This window comes from Cydia fagiglandana, chromosome 24, assembly GCF_963556715.1.
Source record: "Cydia fagiglandana chromosome 24, ilCydFagi1.1, whole genome shotgun sequence".
Taxonomy (NCBI): domain Eukaryota; kingdom Metazoa; phylum Arthropoda; class Insecta; order Lepidoptera; family Tortricidae; genus Cydia; species Cydia fagiglandana.
Window position 1 is genome coordinate 1,125,085 of NC_085955.1, and position 18,684 is coordinate 1,143,768.

Sequence of the window (18,684 nt, forward strand, 5' to 3'; positions counted from 1 at the left end):
TTGCCTAAATAACACAATGTTCGACTTATAACATGTCTTTGGTGGATTTTTTTTTCGTTAGATTGGTAGTTTGAAGAGCTTCATTCACGGGATGAATAAATATCACTTGTCACGAAAAAAAAATGTAAATTTCCGTTACCATAAACCGGGGTGAAGACACGATTTTCAACTTCAAGGACGATTTTCACCATGAATCCAAAAAAGTAATAATGAGGATTTTTTTAGGACAAACACAGGTACCTCTTCTTCTTCTTCCTCGCGTTATCCCGGCATTCTGCCACGGCTCATGGGAGCCTGGGGTCCGCTTGACAACTAATCCCATGATTTGACGTAGGCACTAGTTTTACGAAAGCGACTGCCATCTGACCTTCCAACCCAGAGGGTAAACTAGGCCTTATTGGGATTAGTCCGGTTTCCTCACGATGTTTTCCTTCACCGAAAAGCGACTGGCAAATATCAAATGATATTTCGTACATAAGTTCCGAAAAACTCATTGGTACGAGCCGGGGTTTGAACCCGCGACCTCCAGATTGCAAGTCGCACGCTCTTACCGCTGGGCCACCAGCGCTTCCTTAGACCACAAGGACAAACAAAGGTACCCATGTCCTAAAAAAATAGGTGTAAACCTACTACGGTGGAAATAAAAATCGTACCTGGCCGCGTAGCCAAGATGCCAATCGCTTACGCTCCGTAGCGATCGAAACGCAACTGTCACTGTCACACTAATATGGAAGAGTGATAGAGAGACATAATGCTTTTCGTTGTCGAAGCGATAGCGATTGTAACCTTGGCTAGGCCGGCTGGTACCTTATATCACTCGACACAATCGATGACTATACACAATATTTCGACAATGGTCAATATACGATGTAATGTTACCAATCACTTTAGTATGATTCTTAAGAGTCAATTGAAGTATTAAGTCCATTATTACTAAGCGCACACCTCTCAGTAATGGCGTTTAACTGGTCTGCATCCAACACAACCTTATGCGTATTGAAATGCGTTATTAAACAATTTTTATTTAAGTACTGCTTACCGCAAAAACTACAAGCATACTTCCCCGGCTTTTGAGGCAATTGGGCGACCACCCTACACTTCGGCTTCACTTTCAAATGAGCCGCCATCTCATGTCTCTTACATTCAACTTTCATGAAAAATCTCCTATCACAATAATTGCAAAAGTAATTCTTTTCGTTATTATGTTTCCTTCTGACGTGGGCTAGGAAATATGGCCGCCAATCGAAAGTCTTTCCACACAACTCGCATGTTATAGTTTTAACTTTCTCTCTATGGTGTTCTAAAACGTGTAAATGTCTAGGATACGTGTTTAGGAATTTTTCCGGACAATATAGACATTGTATTTTCTGTTCCTGCTTATGCACTAATTCTACATGTTTTTTCCTGTATTTATCTAAAGAGAACACTTTCCCGCACTCGTCACATATAAATCTCCCCGTATCATGGATTTTAAGATGTTTTTTCAAGCGGGATGAAGCTACAAAAGTATCACCACACTCGGAGCACATGTAGTTATTATAATGAGCGTTCATATGTGAGTCTAAATGGTGGTAGTTCGGGAAGTTAGTCTTACATAGGGCACAGAGGAGGTCCGGTTTGAGTATGTAAGGTATGACTCTAGTGTAGGCCTCATCGAAGACCAGACCATGTTTCTCGGTGAGATGTTTAAACATGTCGTTCCAAGTCACCAGGGCGGTGCAGCAGACGGTGCAGAGGAGGTTGTCGATGTCAACTTTGAGGATCTCGTTGAGCCAGAGTGGACGCAGGAAATTTTCTACGGCTTTGGTCCTTTCGCCTGAGGAAGAAGTTATATGTTATACATTTGAATAGGGGGTGTTACTTGTTCTGCCGCCAGAGTGCAGCACCAGCACTTATCAACCATAGAACAACTTATACATACTATGCCTTAGGATAGCATTTTTGTGACAAGTTTCTTCAGATACTTTGTTATGAATAAACATGATATTGAATATATTGATGCATCAAGGCGGCTTGTTTACAGAGTCTACCACATAACCTGAAAATCTAAATTATATAGTTATCTGCCTCTCTATCGCTCGAATACGCAAGAGATAGAGAGGCAGATAAAGAACTTTATATTTTCGTGTTTCACGGCAGGCCCTTGACATTTAGGGATCATGTTAGGGTCATATTAGAAGTCATATTGAGGCCATGTTTACAGGACATAATTACAGGACATCTTGGGGATCATTTTGAAGCCATGTTAGGGTCATTTAGGGATCATGTTAAGGTCATTTAGGGATCATGTTAGGGTCATTTAGGGATCATGTTAGGGTCATTTAGGGATAATGTTAAGGTCATTTATGGATCATGTTAGGGTCATTTAGGGATCATGCTAAGGTCATTTAGGGATCATGTTAGGGTCATTTAGGGATCATGCTAAGGTCATTTAGGGATCATGTTAAGGTCATTTAGGGATCATATTAGAGTCATTTAGAGATTATGTTAAGGTCATTTATGGATCATGTTAGGGTCATTTAGGGATCATGCTAAGGTCATTTAGAGATCATGTTAGGGTCATTTAGGGATCATGCTAAGGTCATTTAGGGATTATGTTAAGGTCATTTAGGGATCATATTAGAGTCATTTAGAGATTATGTTAAGGTCATTTATGGATCATGTTAGGGTCATTTAGGGATCATGCTAAGGTCATTTAGAGATCATGTTAAGGTCATTTAGGGATCATATTAGAGTCATTTAGAGATTATGTTAAGGTCACTTAGGGATCATGTTAGGGTCATTTAGGGATCATGCTAAGGTCATTTAGGGGTCAAGTTAGGGTCATTTGGGGATCATGTTAGGATCATTTAGAGATCATGTTAAGGTCATTTAGGGATCATGTTAGGGTCATTTAGGGATCATGCTAAGGTCATTTAGGGATCATGTTAAGGTCATTTAGGGATCATATTAGAGTCATTTAGAGATTATGTTAAGGTCACTTAGGGATCATGTTAGGGTCATTTAGGGATCATGCTAAGGTCATTTAGGGGTCAAGTTAGGGTCATTTGGGGATCATGTTAGGATCATTTAGAGATCATGTTAAGGTCATTTAGGGATCATGTTAGGGTTATTTAGGGAACATGTTAAGGTCATTTAGGGATCATGTTAAGGTCATTTAGGGATCATGTTAGGGTCATTTAGGGATCATGTTAGGGTCATTTAGGGATCATGTTAAGGTCATATCAGTTATTAGTGTCTTATTGTGGATCATACCTGCATGCTGTGTCCTTGTGTGGGTCCGCAACTCGTCCGTGTCCTCGAACAGGGGTCCGTCCGTGCCGCAGTAAGCGCAGTGGTAGTGCGCCGTACGGGTCTTATATGGCGTCATATTGGTGTAAGTTAAGAGGGTCTTCACTTCCTTCATCAGACCGTCGTCTTTCTCTGACTTCGAGGCTATAGGAACTGGAATAAGATCAATTGGTTTAATTCAAAGAATTAATTATTGTAAAAGATTCAAAAAACAAGCGTAAGGTCAACAGGTATGGGCGAAGAGAATAGAGTGTATAGAGGCGGATTGTCAAAGTAAATTATGTAGCCACTGTAAATTTACTGCCATCTTTTGACAGAAGATTAAAACTGTTAGGACGCCATTTGACTCTGATCCTTATTCTTTCACTGATATGTGTTAACTTGTTAAATATCAATATTAACGCCATCTAATCGACACTATGCCAAAGGTATTGTGCAATATTTTCGAGCGATGGCGCCATAACCTTCAGCCTACTCTCGACTGTAGAGATGCACCGGATATCCGGTTACTATCCGGTATCCGGCCTATCCGGCCGTTATTTTACTATCCGGACGGATACCGGATAGTAACATTGCTTGATTTTGGAGTAAACAAATTGGATTTAAGAAATAGACACAGTCATAATCAATATAATCATACTTGTTTATTATTTTTAAACAATTTAATCATTCCACTGACTTGCACGCGCACTCATTTCGAACCTAGAAATATGTCCGCGCGAACGTTTACTAGGAAACAGGTCAAACCTGCAGAAGGCCTGACCATTGGCCGAATATTGGGCGGCCGGATACCGGATATTCGGCCGATAGTCAGACCGAATATCCGGTATCCGGCCAAACAACTATACGTTGCATCTCTACTCTCGAGTAGATGCCGCTGCTCGCTGGCTTCAGCCCCAAGCACGTCTCGCAAAGGTCTGGTACAGTCATCAGCAATAGTATCTTACACAACTAGGGCCGCAAAAATATGTGACACGTTCTTATTTGGAGCGCAATAAGAGCGCGTCATATATTTTTGCGGCCCTAGTTGTGTAAGATACTATTGCTGATGACTGTACCCCATAGTGCCGAGATATGGAAATAATGAATTAAATAAGGGCTTGTGCACAATTAACGCGAGGTTCAATAGGGAGCGGGGGGTCACAAAAAAATCACGATAGATCACGTTGGGGGAGGGGGGGTATAAGGAAACCTCACGTGTATTTTTCTACAGTGAACGAAACTAAGAAAAAAAAACCTACCACATGAGTAGATGGTTTTTCTCGGTTTTGTTAAACATTAATCTTCACTCTGCACTTCAAAATAGCGAGTCTATTTAACAAAAAAATAAACAACATTTTCTATATACATTTACATATACATTCTATATACTATTTATCTTTAGGTCGAATGAAAAAATTTCAAAAAAATACACGTGAGGTTGTGTGGGGGGAGGAGGTAGCCAAAAACCTCACCAAATATCACCAAGGGGGAGGGAGGGGTCAAAAAGTAGCCGAGAACACCTCGCGTGATTTGTGCACAACCCCTAAAGTACTCACTGCCTCTCCTGTCGTTGAGTAATCGCGCGGCGACAGTCTTGCGCGGCACGTTGAAGGCGGCGGCCGCCTCGGCGACCGTCATGCGGCCGCTTTTTGCCGCCTGTACAGATCAAACAGTTATCCGTTAATAAAAAAATCTTTTATTTCAGATCTTTGATCCATGAGTTATTAGTAGGTACAAACTTAAAAACTATGTTAATTACTAGAAATAAAAGAAAGAATTATAAATATAATATAAAAATAAAAACACTAATGACTGAAAAATAGTATTTGGCAGATGTGTGGCCATTGCGAGACGAGGAGCGCAGGTTGCCATGCTCTATTTAACTCTCCCGATTGCCAATTGTTAATAACTTCACCAAATAAATAAATAATAATAAATATCATAGGGACATTCTTAAACAAATTGATTGATGGCTCTGGATACAGGCATTATCAGCTATTTCAACTGCCTGCCTGCTTTACAAATAATAAATAAAAATTTACTAAGTCTCACGGTAAGCTCAAGAAGGCTTGTGTTGTGGGTACTCCAACAATGATATATAAATGTATAATGATATATAATTGAATTATAAATAATAATTATATTTCAAATGCCACAAAACGAGGCGCGACATTTTTTTAAATTACAGATCATTGATGCCTAGCGATAAACATGTATAATTTACTGATAAATAAAGAAATAAATAGCAGAAGCGCTGGTGGCCTAGCGGTAAGAGCGTGCGACTTGCAATCCGGAGGTCGCGGGTTATAACCCCGGCTCGTACCAATGAGTTTTTCGGAACTTATGTACGAAATATCATTTGATATTTTACTAGTCGCTTTTCGGTGAAGGAAAACATCGTGAGGAAACCAGACTAATCCCAATAATACCTAGTTTCCCCTCTGGGTTGGAAGGTCAGATGGCAGTCGCTTTCGTAAAAACTAGTGCCTACGTCAAATCATGGGATTAGTTGTCAAGCGGACCCCAGGCTCCTATGTGAGCCGTGGCAAAATGCCGGGATAACGCGAGGAAGAAGGAAATAAAGAAATATATAAGCTTTCAAGAATATTACCTCAAAGCTCTGCCTCAAGTCATCGCTAGTATAGTTCTTGTAGGTGCGCTTGCGCTCGCCTTTATTCTTCTTCTGCCGCCATCTTGTTTCCTGTTTAATGGGCACTTCCGGGTAATAGTCCGGGTCTGAAAACAAATTAATAAAAATTGTTTAAGCAATTTATTGACTATGGTGGCTCTGTGAGCTGTAGATCTCGCGAGCATAACTTAAAACTGAAAATAAACCAATTTTTAAAGAAGCAGATACGTCTGCGAGTGATATTCCAAGTTTGATATTAAAGGAAAAAACCGGGCAAGTGCGAGTCGGACTCGCGCACGAAGGGTTCCGTACCATAAAGCAAAAAAAAAACGAAAAAAAAATGCAAAAAGAAAACGGTCACCCATCCAAGTACTGACCACGCCCGACGTTGCTTAACTTTGGTCAAAAATCACGTTTGCTGTATGGGAGCCCCACTTTAATCTTTATTTTATTCGGTTTTTAGTATTTGTTGTTATAGCGGCAACAGAAATACATCATCTGTGAAAATTTCAACTGTCTAGCTATCACGATTCGTGAGATACAGCCTGGTGACAGACAGACGGACGGACAGCGAAGTCTTAGTAATAGGGTCCCGTTTTACCCTTTGGGTACGGAACCCTAAAAATGGAAACAATTGCGCTTGAACCTGCAAGGTCCGCAACCCGTGCGTTTGCTCTAACCAATTGAAAAGAAAGAAATGATTCGCGAAGTTCTGGTAGGTTTCCGTAGCTCAATTGGTTAGAGCAAACACAGGGATTGCGGAGGTTGCGGGTTCAAATTCTGCCGAAAGCGTAAAATTTGACCATTATTTCCTTTAATATAAAATTTTAAATAAAAGGGACGTCAAGTTGTATCTACCCTAATAATTGCTCGGAGCAATACTGAGCCGAACGGAGCCGAGTTTGCCCGAAGTCAGGAGTGTCTCCCCACTGCTGAAACAGATACGCTATGGTCGCGCTTTGCACTTGCTTGGTCAAAAAATCCCATCCTCGTCGCCACTAATATAACTCACGGTTTAGGGGTCCAAGCACATGCTCTGGTCCAGGTTCGCGTTGACAGACTGCCTTTTCACAAATACCCCACTTTGTACACAAATGTCAAAACCTACCCTCATTGTCTATACATAACACTTACCATCAACAAGTTGTTCCTGCTGAGAGTGCTGAGCCCCCAAATTTAATACATCCACTTTGAATTCTCTCTCCTCTTCCACCTCTAAATACTCCACTTCTTCATATTCTCCAATTTCTTCATATTCCCCCATTTCTTCAGTTTCTTCGTCGTAATCCTCTTCTTCTTTCACAATCAGGGTTATTTCTCCTGATTCAGAATCTGTGACAGAAATTGTGTTCAATAGGGGTACTACTGCAATTTTCTGCCGCCCGAGCTATAAACTCAAAAACTACTGAATGAATTTTCATGCGGTTTTCACTTACTAGAGTGATTCTGGAGGGAAGTTTAGGTGTATAATTTGTTAACCTGCGCAAAGCCCAGGATCGCTATAGTTCGTATTTTTTAGCATTAGAAAGAACTTGCAAGAAGGTAAGCGATCTTGACATGTCTTTTAATTGAAAAACGCTTTTTAAAAACCAAAAACTATTACTTATTAAAGCAGAAGAATATAAATGATCGTATTAGATTGATAATTGTTACATATTTGCCACCAACATAGGTAGTTGCAACATCGTCCTGGCATCGCCACTATCAGACGAGGCCAGGTTGATGTGCAAACTATATTTAAATGTGATGTAGTGGTGTAGGTAATACTTCACTACTACATCATTATTATTATTAGATCTCATTACGGGGGTGACATTGTCACTGCGTGACAAAACCCCTTAAAAAAAAAAAAGATTAAAAAAAAAAAAAAACATATTTGCCGTAACTTATTTTTAAAATGTGTTTCTCAATTAAAAGACACATCAAGATTGTTTACCTTTTTTCTAATGCTAAAAAAACGAGGTATAGTAGGTGATATTATAATCTAGGCTCCCTGTCTCTTTCCCGGACTCTTATACAGGGTTTGTGACCCTTGAATCATAGGATATACTCAATCCCTTACCAAGAACCTCTGTAACTTCAGACGGCTCCTCCGTACAGGACACAAGCTGCTTGTGGCTCGACAAGACCAGCTGTCGGAAGCTATAAGCATCCACTGTGCGCTTGGAGCACTCATCGCAGATTTGCTCCAAATGAAAGTTGTCAGGTTTCGGCCACTGTAAACACGATTTATTGTAAGTTTTGTTTTCTTAGCCTGATTGGCAGTGACTGGGCAAAAATCTGCTCATTTTATAGTTAGAAAAATACATTGATATCAGTTTAAAACAAACTGAATATCAGATAATATAATAAAGTCTTTACCATAAATAAAGGCACACAGGGCCCGTGCCCAGGGCCCCCATCCTCAGGGGGCCCCAAAGGACAGACAGTAACAGTATATAAGGTCAGAGTGTACCAAAGAATGTAAGATAGGTTATTTTCTTCAAATAGATGAATAATAACATAACCCTACTTTAATCGGTTAAGTTGTAGCCGAGTCTGTAAGGATTCATAATTAAAATACTTGCAAGGCTTCAATATCTTTTTGATGGCCATAATTGAATATAGCGGGCAAAAACCATGACTTACTTGTAACGAAAAGCATTCGTTGAGCATTTCCCCATAGTTCTGCACCACCCCATTGTCTTCATGTTCAGCCCACAAGCTCCTGAAGCAGCCGTCTTGAAGACAACATTTGCACAAACCGAAGAATTTATCCTCTTCGACATCCATTGTCAAATTGAATTTAAAATCAAAATAAACAAAACGGGACAAATCTCAAATACGAGGAATTCGAACAAGCGAAAAAAATGACGCCATCTTGCACATTTCTTTTTAAAGTACAGATAAAGCAAAACTTTTCAAAATCGAAATAAAGTCGATTGTACTAGGTTCATAATCGAGCTGGAATGCTGCATGCCAAAGCAATAACGAAACGCAATTGGTTATTGACATTTTGGCGTGTAGCGAAGCTTTCGGCAATGAATGTAGCGTTTTTACCACATAAAATGTATTTATAATAGTTTTTAAGCGATGCTAATTAAACACTATGTATGGACATTACATTAGTGACCACTATAAACGTCCCTAAGTAGTTTTAAAGTGAAAATAAGACGGTTAAAAGTTAAAAATGAGTGTCCAAAAGAGTAACGGGCCCATTATAGACCCTGCGTTGTGCAGATGCTGTCGAGCTATAAAGAAATGTAGGGTTCTAACAGCTGAATATAACTGGATGGGCAAGAAGGAAGTTTACGCAGACATGGTCATGGATTGCTATGGTATATTGGTGAGTACTTGAGTAGTTTTCTTTTTTTTGAATTTTTTGAACTATCAATATAAATAAATCGTTTAGAATTTCACGTTGATCTGTAATTAGATCAATCTTCATAAATAGAAGATACCTATTACTATAACAGTAAAGGCATCTGTATTGACATAAATTATTTCACTATACTTTTTGACTTGAAATGCCATTAGGTAGATCATAACATGGAAATATCTCAGTCAAATCAATTTTCACTTTAATTAGGGTCTCATCCGTTGACTACTCATTATGACATTGTATTGGTCAAGAAATTTAATTTCAGTACCATTTTGTACCTTGTCACAGTGACAATAGCACAGAATAAGTAATAGTACTAATACAGAAAGGACACTTCCTACAAAACCGAAGTTTGATAGCGATTCAGGGTCGAATCATGATACTATCATCATGGCACTATTGCCATAATTTTGAAAGGGATAGCCCTTTTGGTTATTTAAGGTTGTCAAAATTCAAGTCATTATCTTATCTTTAGTTGTGCACACAAATGGATGTCAAGTTGTGTCAACCCTAATAATTGCTCAGAGCAAAGCTGAGCCGAACGGAGCTGAGTTTGCCCAAAGTCAGAAGTGTGTCCCCACTGACAATAGTATGAGGTACAAAATGGTACTGAAATTATGTTCTTTGACTGCATTGACTCTAATATAATATCTAAGGACGGGCCTATATGCAGTTTTGGTCTAACTTCCAGTAATCTGGATTTTCCACTTGACTGGCTCACTTATGTCAGCTATTATATAGTGCTGAATTAGCTAGATTGGACTGTATTAAAAGGAGGGTACTAATTTGGCAAAATAAACCTTTTATTTTCATGCATTTAAAAGACTTAAAAGTCGCAAAATGTAATTTTATCTACAGATTCCAATGTGTTGATAATGAATTACTGTAAACAAGATTACAATATCACAAACAGGTATTAATTAAATATAATACTATGCATAACAATGTACAAATTGAATTATGAAATTAGTTGACTAGGGGATTACAACTCACAGTTTGAAAAACACTGATATAGACGGACAGATAATGAGACAGTGACTTTTGAACATTAACATTACGCATTTTCTAACTGATTGCTAAACATCGATGACCGGTCTGGCTTAGTGGGTAGTGACCCTGCCTTTGAAACCGATGGTTCCAGGTTCGAATCCTGGTAAGGTAATTTATTCGTCATATATCATCAGCAGAGGTCGGACAGGGTGAGCTATTTACCTTATAATTTGACATGTATTACGTCATATTATAAAGCAAATAGCTCACCCTGTCCGACCTCTGATCATCAGATACAGATATTTGTTCCTGAGTCATGGATGGATGAGTTTTCTATGTATTTAAATACCTATATATTATATATATCGTTGTCTGAGTACCCACAACACAAGCCTTCTTTAGCTTACCGTGGGGCTTAGTCAATTTGTGTAAAAATGTCCTATAATATTTATTTATTTAAACTGTTTCAGCTGTCCCATGTGGACGATAATGAAAAAGACTCCGGCGTATGCGCGACATGCGTGGTGCGCTTGCGCGAGGCCATAGCGTTCCGACACCAGGTGCTGCAGTGCGAGGATCTGTTCCTCCAGGCGAAGCTGGCTCCGCCCGAGGAGGACACTAATAATATTAACTATGGTAAACACTGATATTATTTCATATCCCATCTCAAATCATCATCACAAATGCCTGGCCATGCCGCCTCCTCTCGGTACGGACATACGTGCCAACGGACCCACCACCAGGGACGCCAAAGATGCGACCAATAGCGCGCGTAATGCGAACTCATCAACCAATCGCGCGCGTGATTCGAACATTTCGAACTCATCAACCAATCGCGTAGCGGTGTGACACCGCTGTACTGGCCCCTGTCATGCCTCATTATTATTGCCCGTAAAGCCAGTCGCTAGATATCTATGTCAATGTTTTCTTTCTTTCCAGAAAACAAACTAAAAAAGCTAGAGCTAGAAAACATAGAGCTGAAGACTGAGCCCAAGGACTACAACAGCGACCACAACTCCGTTGGGGACGACCACGACGACGCGCTGCCCACGTATAGCGATGATGAAGGTATAAAGTTATATACTATTCTGTTACCTCCAACGTTTCGAACGCCACATTTTTCCGGGACCACAGAAAATTACATTGATGGATCACAGTATTTATTGTACGTCTAGCCTTCGCCTAAAAAAAAGCTTCATCGTCTTCCTCGCGTTATTCCGGCATTTTTCCACGGCTTATGGGACCTGGGGTCCACTTGGCAACTAATCCCAGGCCAATTCCTGGGATTAGTTGGTGGCAACTAATGCTTGGGCATTGCCACGTCAATTCGTAGGCACTAGTTATTACAAAAGCAACTGCCATCGTGCCATCTGGGCCCAGTTTTATAAAGTTACAAGTTACAAGTTTACAGGCGTTTACTGGCAACACTTGCTCCGTTTTTTACAATTTGCGTTTTATAAAAGTACTGTGTTACAATTTTACAGGTTACAGGTACAAGTGCCTGTAGCTCAACCATAGACGAAAATACGGGAGTTTTATAGTTTTAAACTCATAATCGAACAGGCGTTTTATAAAAAAATTGTAAATTACAAGTGTAGATTGGTACACTTGTAACAAAAACTTACATACGTCTTGAGTCCTGTAACAGCACAACAGCAGTTACTTGTAGACTCGTTTTCTGAGAGATTTCAAACTTTACTCTTTATTGTTAAGCACCAACGCCAACGATTGTGCCAGGGCATGCATACTTTTCCATGCACTGACCTTATCAGTTTTTGTTAATGTATCTGAAATATATCATAATCATAATAGCCTTTTATTGCCAAAAACTAAAACAGTATTACAAAAAATATATAAACAAATTTACTTAAAAACTAACACATCGTATTCACCGGATTAGTGTTCAGCGTGTCATCTGACACATAGGCCTCTCCCAGCTGCTTCCATTCCTTTCTATCAATGGCTTTTCTGGACCAGGTGGCGCCCCCTATCGACTTGATGTCATCCATCCATCTTTTAATTGGTCTACCTCTTTTTCTGTTACCGTCTCGTGGTTGCCAGTCTGTAATTATTTTGGTCCATTTTTCCTTACTATCCCGTGTCATATGGCCTGTCCATTGCCATTTTAACTTTCTTACTTTCTTGATTACGTCTTCTATTTTCGTTTTTGCTCTTATTTCATCTGCTCTTTTACGATCTTTTAATGTGATGTTCATCATACTTCTTTCTATTCCTCTTTGGCAGGTTCTAAGCTTTTGGAGATGTTTCTGAGTCAGTGCCCAAGTTTGGCAGCCATAGGTTATACATGGGAGAATACACAAGTTGAAAACTTTTTTCTTAGCTGACATTGGAAAGTGATTACTTTTAAGTATCTCCTTAAGCGACCAGAATCTTTTCCAAGCACTTGATACTCTTCTCTCTATTTCTAAAGTTGTCTGGTCTCTGAATGATATAATTTGTCCTAGATAAGTATAGTTCTGTACATATTCGATATTTTCATTATCTACTATTATGGGCCTTTCTTCTCTGTTTGTCATTATGTTCGTTTTTGATTTATTTATGGTAAGTCCGACTATTCTGCTTGCCTCTGTCAGCTGTTGCAGCATGTGTTGGAGCGTCTGAGCGTTGTCAGTTACCAGGACTAAATCGTCAGCAAACCTCAAGTGGTTAAGTGTCCAGCCGTTGATATTTATGCCAAGTGTATCCCATTGAAGGTCTCTGAATATATCCTCCAGTAAGGCAGAGAATAGTTTAGGTGACAATGGGTCTCCTTGTCTTACCCCCCTAGCTATTGGAAACTCTTCGCCAAGTGTTTCTAATTTTATTTGTGCTGTGCTATTCGAATATATGTTTTTAATCAAGCGTATGTATTTTTTTGGCACTCCTTGCCGGATTAGAGCTTTCCAAAGCGAACCATGGTTGATTGAATCGAATGCTTTGCTATAGTCCACAAATGCAATGTACAAAGCCTTTCCGTATTCTTGGCATTTCTCTATAAGTTGCTTTATAACATGCATATGATCGACAGTTGAGAATCCTGCTCTAAAGCCAGCTTGTTCCATGGGTTGTTCTTCATCCAGTACACTTTCTATTCTATTTAGCAGCAATTTAGAGAACACTTTGTAGATATTAGACATAAGGCTTATGGGCCTATAGTTTTCAATCATGCTTCTGTCTCCTTTTTTATGTAGTAATATAATGACGCTTTTGGTCCATTGAGATGGTATAAGTTCCGCACTTAAAACGGTGTTGTATATCTCTGTGAGTTTTCTCAAGTTTTCCGGAGTAGTTATAGAATGTCTGATCATCTCATTTGTTATCTGGTCTGGTCCTGGTGCCTTATCGATTTTTTGAGTGCTAACCGCTTTTTCTACTTCTGACTGAAGAAATGGTGGTATGAACTCAGTCTCGTCGTCTACTAGACTTATACTAGAGATCGGGGTGCTTTCTTCTGCTGTGTAGAGATTCTTATAAAAATCAGTTGCTGTTTGAATTATTTTATTTCTTGTCCTTACTTGCTTTCCTGTTTTATTTTTAAGATTTGGTATCCATTGTTTTGTTTGTGTCAATTCTTTTAAGGCTTTTTTGACTCCTCCAGTCTTTTTGATATGGTGGTTTAACACAGCTGTTCTTCTTTTCATTTGGTCCTTTTTAATAGAATTACTAATTTTTTTACTTAATTCTGCAATATCCTTAAGATTTTTTCTGTCTTTTCCTAATTTTAATATCTCCTTTCTTTGTTCAATTAATGACCTGGTCTCTGTTCCAATTTTTTCTATTTTGTTTTTTATAGGTTTCTTGAATGATCCATAAATTTCATTTAACTGAGTGTTATATAATTCGTCTGCGTTATTTCTTGAGTTGTGTACATAAATATTGTTGCTCATGACTTTTTTTGCTGCATTGAATTTGTTTCTACTTTTTCTTGGTTCTTTATTGTCTATCGCTGCTCTCACCATTCGATGGTTGGTATTAAAGTTGAACTGGTTTAAAATGCTTATGTCTTGGAACACTTTTCTATTATTAGTTGCAATGTAATCAATTTCATTCTTGTATGATCCGTCTGGCGAAACCCAGGTCCATTTGTTCCTTGGCTGTTTTTTGAAGAAACTGTTCATGAATGACAGATTGTTTTCTTGGGCCATATTAATCATCCTTTCTCCATTTTTGCTCCTGATGCCATGTCCGAATTTGCCTACTATCATTTCTTCTCCAGTTCTTTGCGTTCCTATCCTGCCATTAAAGTCTCCTATCACCATAACGTTTTTACATGTATCTTGTAAGGTAAAGGTAAAGGTAAAGGTAAAGTCTGAAATATATAGTAAATAGGAAATAAAGTGACAATATGTTTGATATTGATTTTATTGACGATTCGTTTTATTTTATCTACTAACTAGGAAATGGAAAGGGATTATTGCCGATATTTGTCGTTGATTTATTAGCATTCGTCTCTTTATATAAGTATAGTGCATTCACATTATGGTAAAGTGTACTATTCATAATTTTCGATACACACCGTATTTATCTTTGAGCCGCTACCGAAACGATACATTTTAATGTAAGAATGTGAAAGAGTACCTACTTATTTACATGTTATTTACTTATTACGTAAATATTTCATTAAATCTAACTTAATCTGAATCTGAAAACGGCCCAAAAAGTATATCCTTGGCATGGAACGCCGCTCTCAACCACACGGTTTTCCCTTCATTTCTGGCCATTTTTCCAGTAATTAATATTTTACAGCAAACAAAAACACATAATTTAGTAGAGAACCGAGTATCTATGACACACGTTTTTTTAAAAATAGTGATGTCCTTCACACCTGTAGATTTCACATGTAATCGAGATTGACCGTGGTTCTTTACAACTGTAATTATTTATGTGTATTTATAAAACACCTGTAGCCGTTCACAGTGCATTACAGGTGCCTGTAGCCTGTACTCTTGTAACCTGTAACTTGTAACTTTATAAAACTGGGCCCTGACATTAAAAGATAAAGATAAAAGATAAACAATATTTTATTCACGTACGCATATTACAATGCGCTTATGAACGTCAAATAAACCTAAACCGGCTCCAACCGTACACCTCTGCCCCGAAAAGATTTAAATCCCCCCTCAATTGGAGGAGGGTATCCCAATATGGGACCGGCAACAAACTCGGCGGGACACATCTTTTCAAAACATTATTACATCTTATACTTAACATTCCAACCCAGAAGGTAAACTAGGCCTTATTAGGATTAGTCCGGTTTCCTCACTAACACTATGTTTTCCTTCGCCGAAGATCGACTGGTAAATATCAAATGATATTTGAGATATTTCGTACTTAAGTTTCGTAAAAACTCATTGGTTGGAAATTAGCCTAAAATTTGCTCTTATTTTTTATTATTACAGACAACAAACCTCTTAAACCAGAGTCCAAGCCTGGAGATCTGCCGCTCAAAGACTCGGAAGTAAAGAGCGAAGACTCCGAGGACTACAATGGCAGCTCCAGCGACTCCGACGAGCCAATCAGAAAGAAGGCTAAGAGAAAGAAGAAGACAAACGGGAAGGAAAAGAAGAAAACGGCTAAGAAGCAGAAAGCAGGTAAGCTTTGAAAATGTGTGGTTCTTCAAGAAGCAGGTATTTAGGGTTCTCAAAGGCTGGCAACGCATAAGCGGCTCTATGTTGCTTATGTCCATGGACAGCGATGACCGCTTCCCATCACGCGGCTCGTTTGCTTCCTATTACATAAAAAATACTCTTAAGAACAAATTACTTTCTTAGAAAATATTTTAATTTGTGTTTTTTTAAGTAGTCACACTACTATTTAAACTATTAATTTTATTTCGGTTTTAAAAATTCGTTCCGAGTTTGTTGCCGGTCCCAGATTGGGATACCCTCCTCGAATTGAGGGGGGATTTAAATCTTCTCGAGGCAGAGGTGTAGGGTTGGAGTCGGCGTAGCTTTATTTGACGTTCATAAGCGCATTGTAATATGCCTACTTGAAAAATAAACTAGAGAGTAGAGAGGCTAAGCCAGGGGTCACCAATTAGTTAAATAAAATGACGATCACAGTCCGTTTCTACTTGAGTTTATAAGTTAAACAAAAAAATAAAATAGGTCAGTGGTGCGGACCGCGGTCCGCCATTTGGTGACCCCTGGGCTTAGATCTTTGCACCGTGTTTGATAACATAGAGTATGAAACTGTTTATTTTCTCTGACAGTTGTGATTGGGGGTCCCTTTGTTACCTATAAAGTTTCAAGTCATAATGTATTGTTTGTCATATTATCGTTAGTCATAAAACTGAAACCGTTAACTTTTCAGGATTTTCGTAAGGTTATTCTATAGATAGGTTAGGCTAGGTTTGTTTTATGGCAATCCTGAAAAGTTACGCGTTTCTGAGAAAAACCAATTATGACTAACGAAAATCCGGACAAACAATACATTATGACTTAAAACTATTTGGGAAACAATAGAGACCCTCTATATAGGTATGTATATATTGCGTGTTTACATATAAGGATACATCTGTAACTAATAACAAATATATATTATTTACAACTAACCTCTACTATAGCTTCTTGTAGTGAGAGAACAAGATATACTTTTGCTTTGCACAGACACAGCCCAGCTCTCCGAAGGCACAGAAACCTCACCCGCACTTCTCACCGAAGAAATACACATCAAAGAGGAAATCCAAATAGAATACTCCGACTCCAGCGATGAATATTTAGAAGTACCCGTTGAGAGTGAGTCCGGGCAGTCGAAGAAAAAGAGGAAATGGATCCGGGACAAGAGTGATGGTGAAACGGAGTACGAACAGTTAAGCAGAGAGAGCGATGATATTTTTTATGAATATATGAACATGTCTAAGGAGTCTTTCGAAGAGTTACACAGTATGGTGGAGCTGCTGATTGAGAAGACCGATACGAATTTTAGAAAATGCATAACGACGCGGGAGAGACTGGCGATTTGCTTGAGGTATGTAATAGTACATTGTGGAACATGGGGCGTAAGTTGAATATTGCAAACGAGAGTAAGTTAAATCGCGACGGCTTGCAGGAGCGATTTATAGACTCGAGTTTGCAATATTATTACGCCCCGAGTTACACACAATGTTTTACATCACACTTGCGATACAAAATTGAAGTGTAAAGACAAAAAACTGTTAATTATGGCACTAGAAACTTCATAACTCCCTAGGGAGAACGCTTTTTCTATAACTCCCGCTAAACCTGCGTGCAATTCCACATTTATTGAGCGAGTGTGATGAAAAGTTAGTTTCGCTTGTTCGTTTCGTATGTCTGAGGTAAATCTTAAAATTTAAATACGCGATTAAGTCACGTTGTACAATTTAATATGTGTAATAATCGTGAAAGTTTAAGACAGTGTAAAGTAAATTTATTATTATACACTGGCAGTAATAAGTTATACATATTAATGCGCCGTCGGATACCTTCCAAAATTGAGAATCTACGTGGAAGAAATTCTGAATATTCCCATATTTTTATATAGGAATCTAAATTTTCCATTCACAAAATAAAAGTTTCCGGTGAAATTTTAATTAAATTGCCGAGAACTTTCCGTAACTTGCGTGTCTGTAGTTATACAGGATGGTTTTTCTACCCATAGCCATATTTTGCGAGGTGAATATAATTGGAAATTAAACGAACTTACCTGTAAGTGAAGTTCTATTTCAATTATATTAGCTGCACAAACTTCGAAATGATAATTATTTACTTGTAGTAGGCGTAATATCATTCAGCCTCTGGCCATGTTAAGTATTCAGAGTACCTAAAATTTTAAAATTTCTCAACGAGAATTCAAAATTTTGTATCAGATTTCTGAACGCATAGTCGCGCCCCCGCGCGCGCGCCGCTTCTGTCGCCCTCATTTAGTTTAGAGTAACAAGCCAAGACATAATACTTTCACTGCCAGTGACCCGCTACCTAGGCAGGTTCTCTAGTCTTAGGCGCTTGTCGCTACAAAGCGGAAAACGCATATTATCAGCTTCGCTCGTAGCTCGCGCTGGCAGTGAATATGCCAACTGATATGACAGCTTGGCCCGCAACTCAGCAAAGCCAATATTATCTTAAACTTTGACAGGGATTTTTCACTATTAAAATCCCTGGTTGTCTCAGGACAACGCGGGTACTGGGCGGGAGGGATTATCATTTCGAAGTTTGTGCAGCTAATATAATTGAAATAGAACTTCACTTACAGGTAAGTTCGTTTAATTTCCAATTATTATTACGCTGCACAAACTTCTTCATGATAATTATTTACTTGTAGATGTTTAGAGATAAGTATTCAAAGTTTGTTTTGGCTTTGTATTACTTACAATAATGAAATCAATGATTTATGATTTCATTTTTAAAGTAGGTACCTTTTTAGTTATCATCAACTATTTTCAGTATATATGTATATTTAGTTAACAACATTA

General features: G+C 38.6%; 2 protein-coding genes across 4 annotated transcripts in view; one reads left to right on the forward strand and one right to left on the reverse strand.

Moving 5' to 3' along the window:
• Positions 1–8,751, reverse strand: part of LOC134676249 (zinc finger protein 235-like) — a 57,206-nt gene extending 48,455 nt beyond the window's left edge. Inside the window, exons 1-7 of one of the 2 annotated variants that reach the window (XM_063534599.1) lie at positions 8,531–8,751; positions 7,965–8,118; positions 7,037–7,234; positions 5,885–6,009; positions 4,830–4,929; positions 3,256–3,444; positions 887–1,816 (exon numbers count right to left, since the gene is read on the reverse strand). In XM_063534599.1, the coding sequence (XP_063390669.1) occupies positions 900–1,816; positions 3,256–3,444; positions 4,830–4,929; positions 5,885–6,009; positions 7,037–7,234; positions 7,965–8,118; positions 8,531–8,674 (1,827 nt within the window). In that variant the 5' untranslated portion in view covers positions 8,675–8,751 and the 3' untranslated portion in view covers positions 887–899. Of the gene's footprint in view, positions 1–885; positions 1,817–3,255; positions 3,445–4,829; positions 4,930–5,884; positions 6,010–7,036; positions 7,235–7,964; positions 8,119–8,530 lie in introns of those variants that run through there. The other variant, XM_063534598.1, reaches the window with a different exon arrangement.
• Positions 8,752–8,892: 141 nt separating this feature from the next.
• The window catches only part of LOC134676480 (PR domain zinc finger protein 5-like), a 31,988-nt gene continuing 22,196 nt past the window's right edge, over positions 8,893–18,684 (forward strand). For both annotated transcript variants that reach the window (XR_010099942.1, XM_063534865.1), the window contains exons 1-4: positions 8,893–9,227; positions 10,724–10,889; positions 11,193–11,321; positions 15,653–15,844. Coding sequence is in view for 1 of the 2 variants with exons in the window: in XM_063534865.1 (XP_063390935.1) it covers positions 9,072–9,227; positions 10,724–10,889; positions 11,193–11,321; positions 15,653–15,844 (643 nt within the window). In the remaining variant the exon portion in view is untranslated. The remainder of the gene's footprint in view (positions 9,228–10,723; positions 10,890–11,192; positions 11,322–15,652; positions 15,845–18,684) is intronic.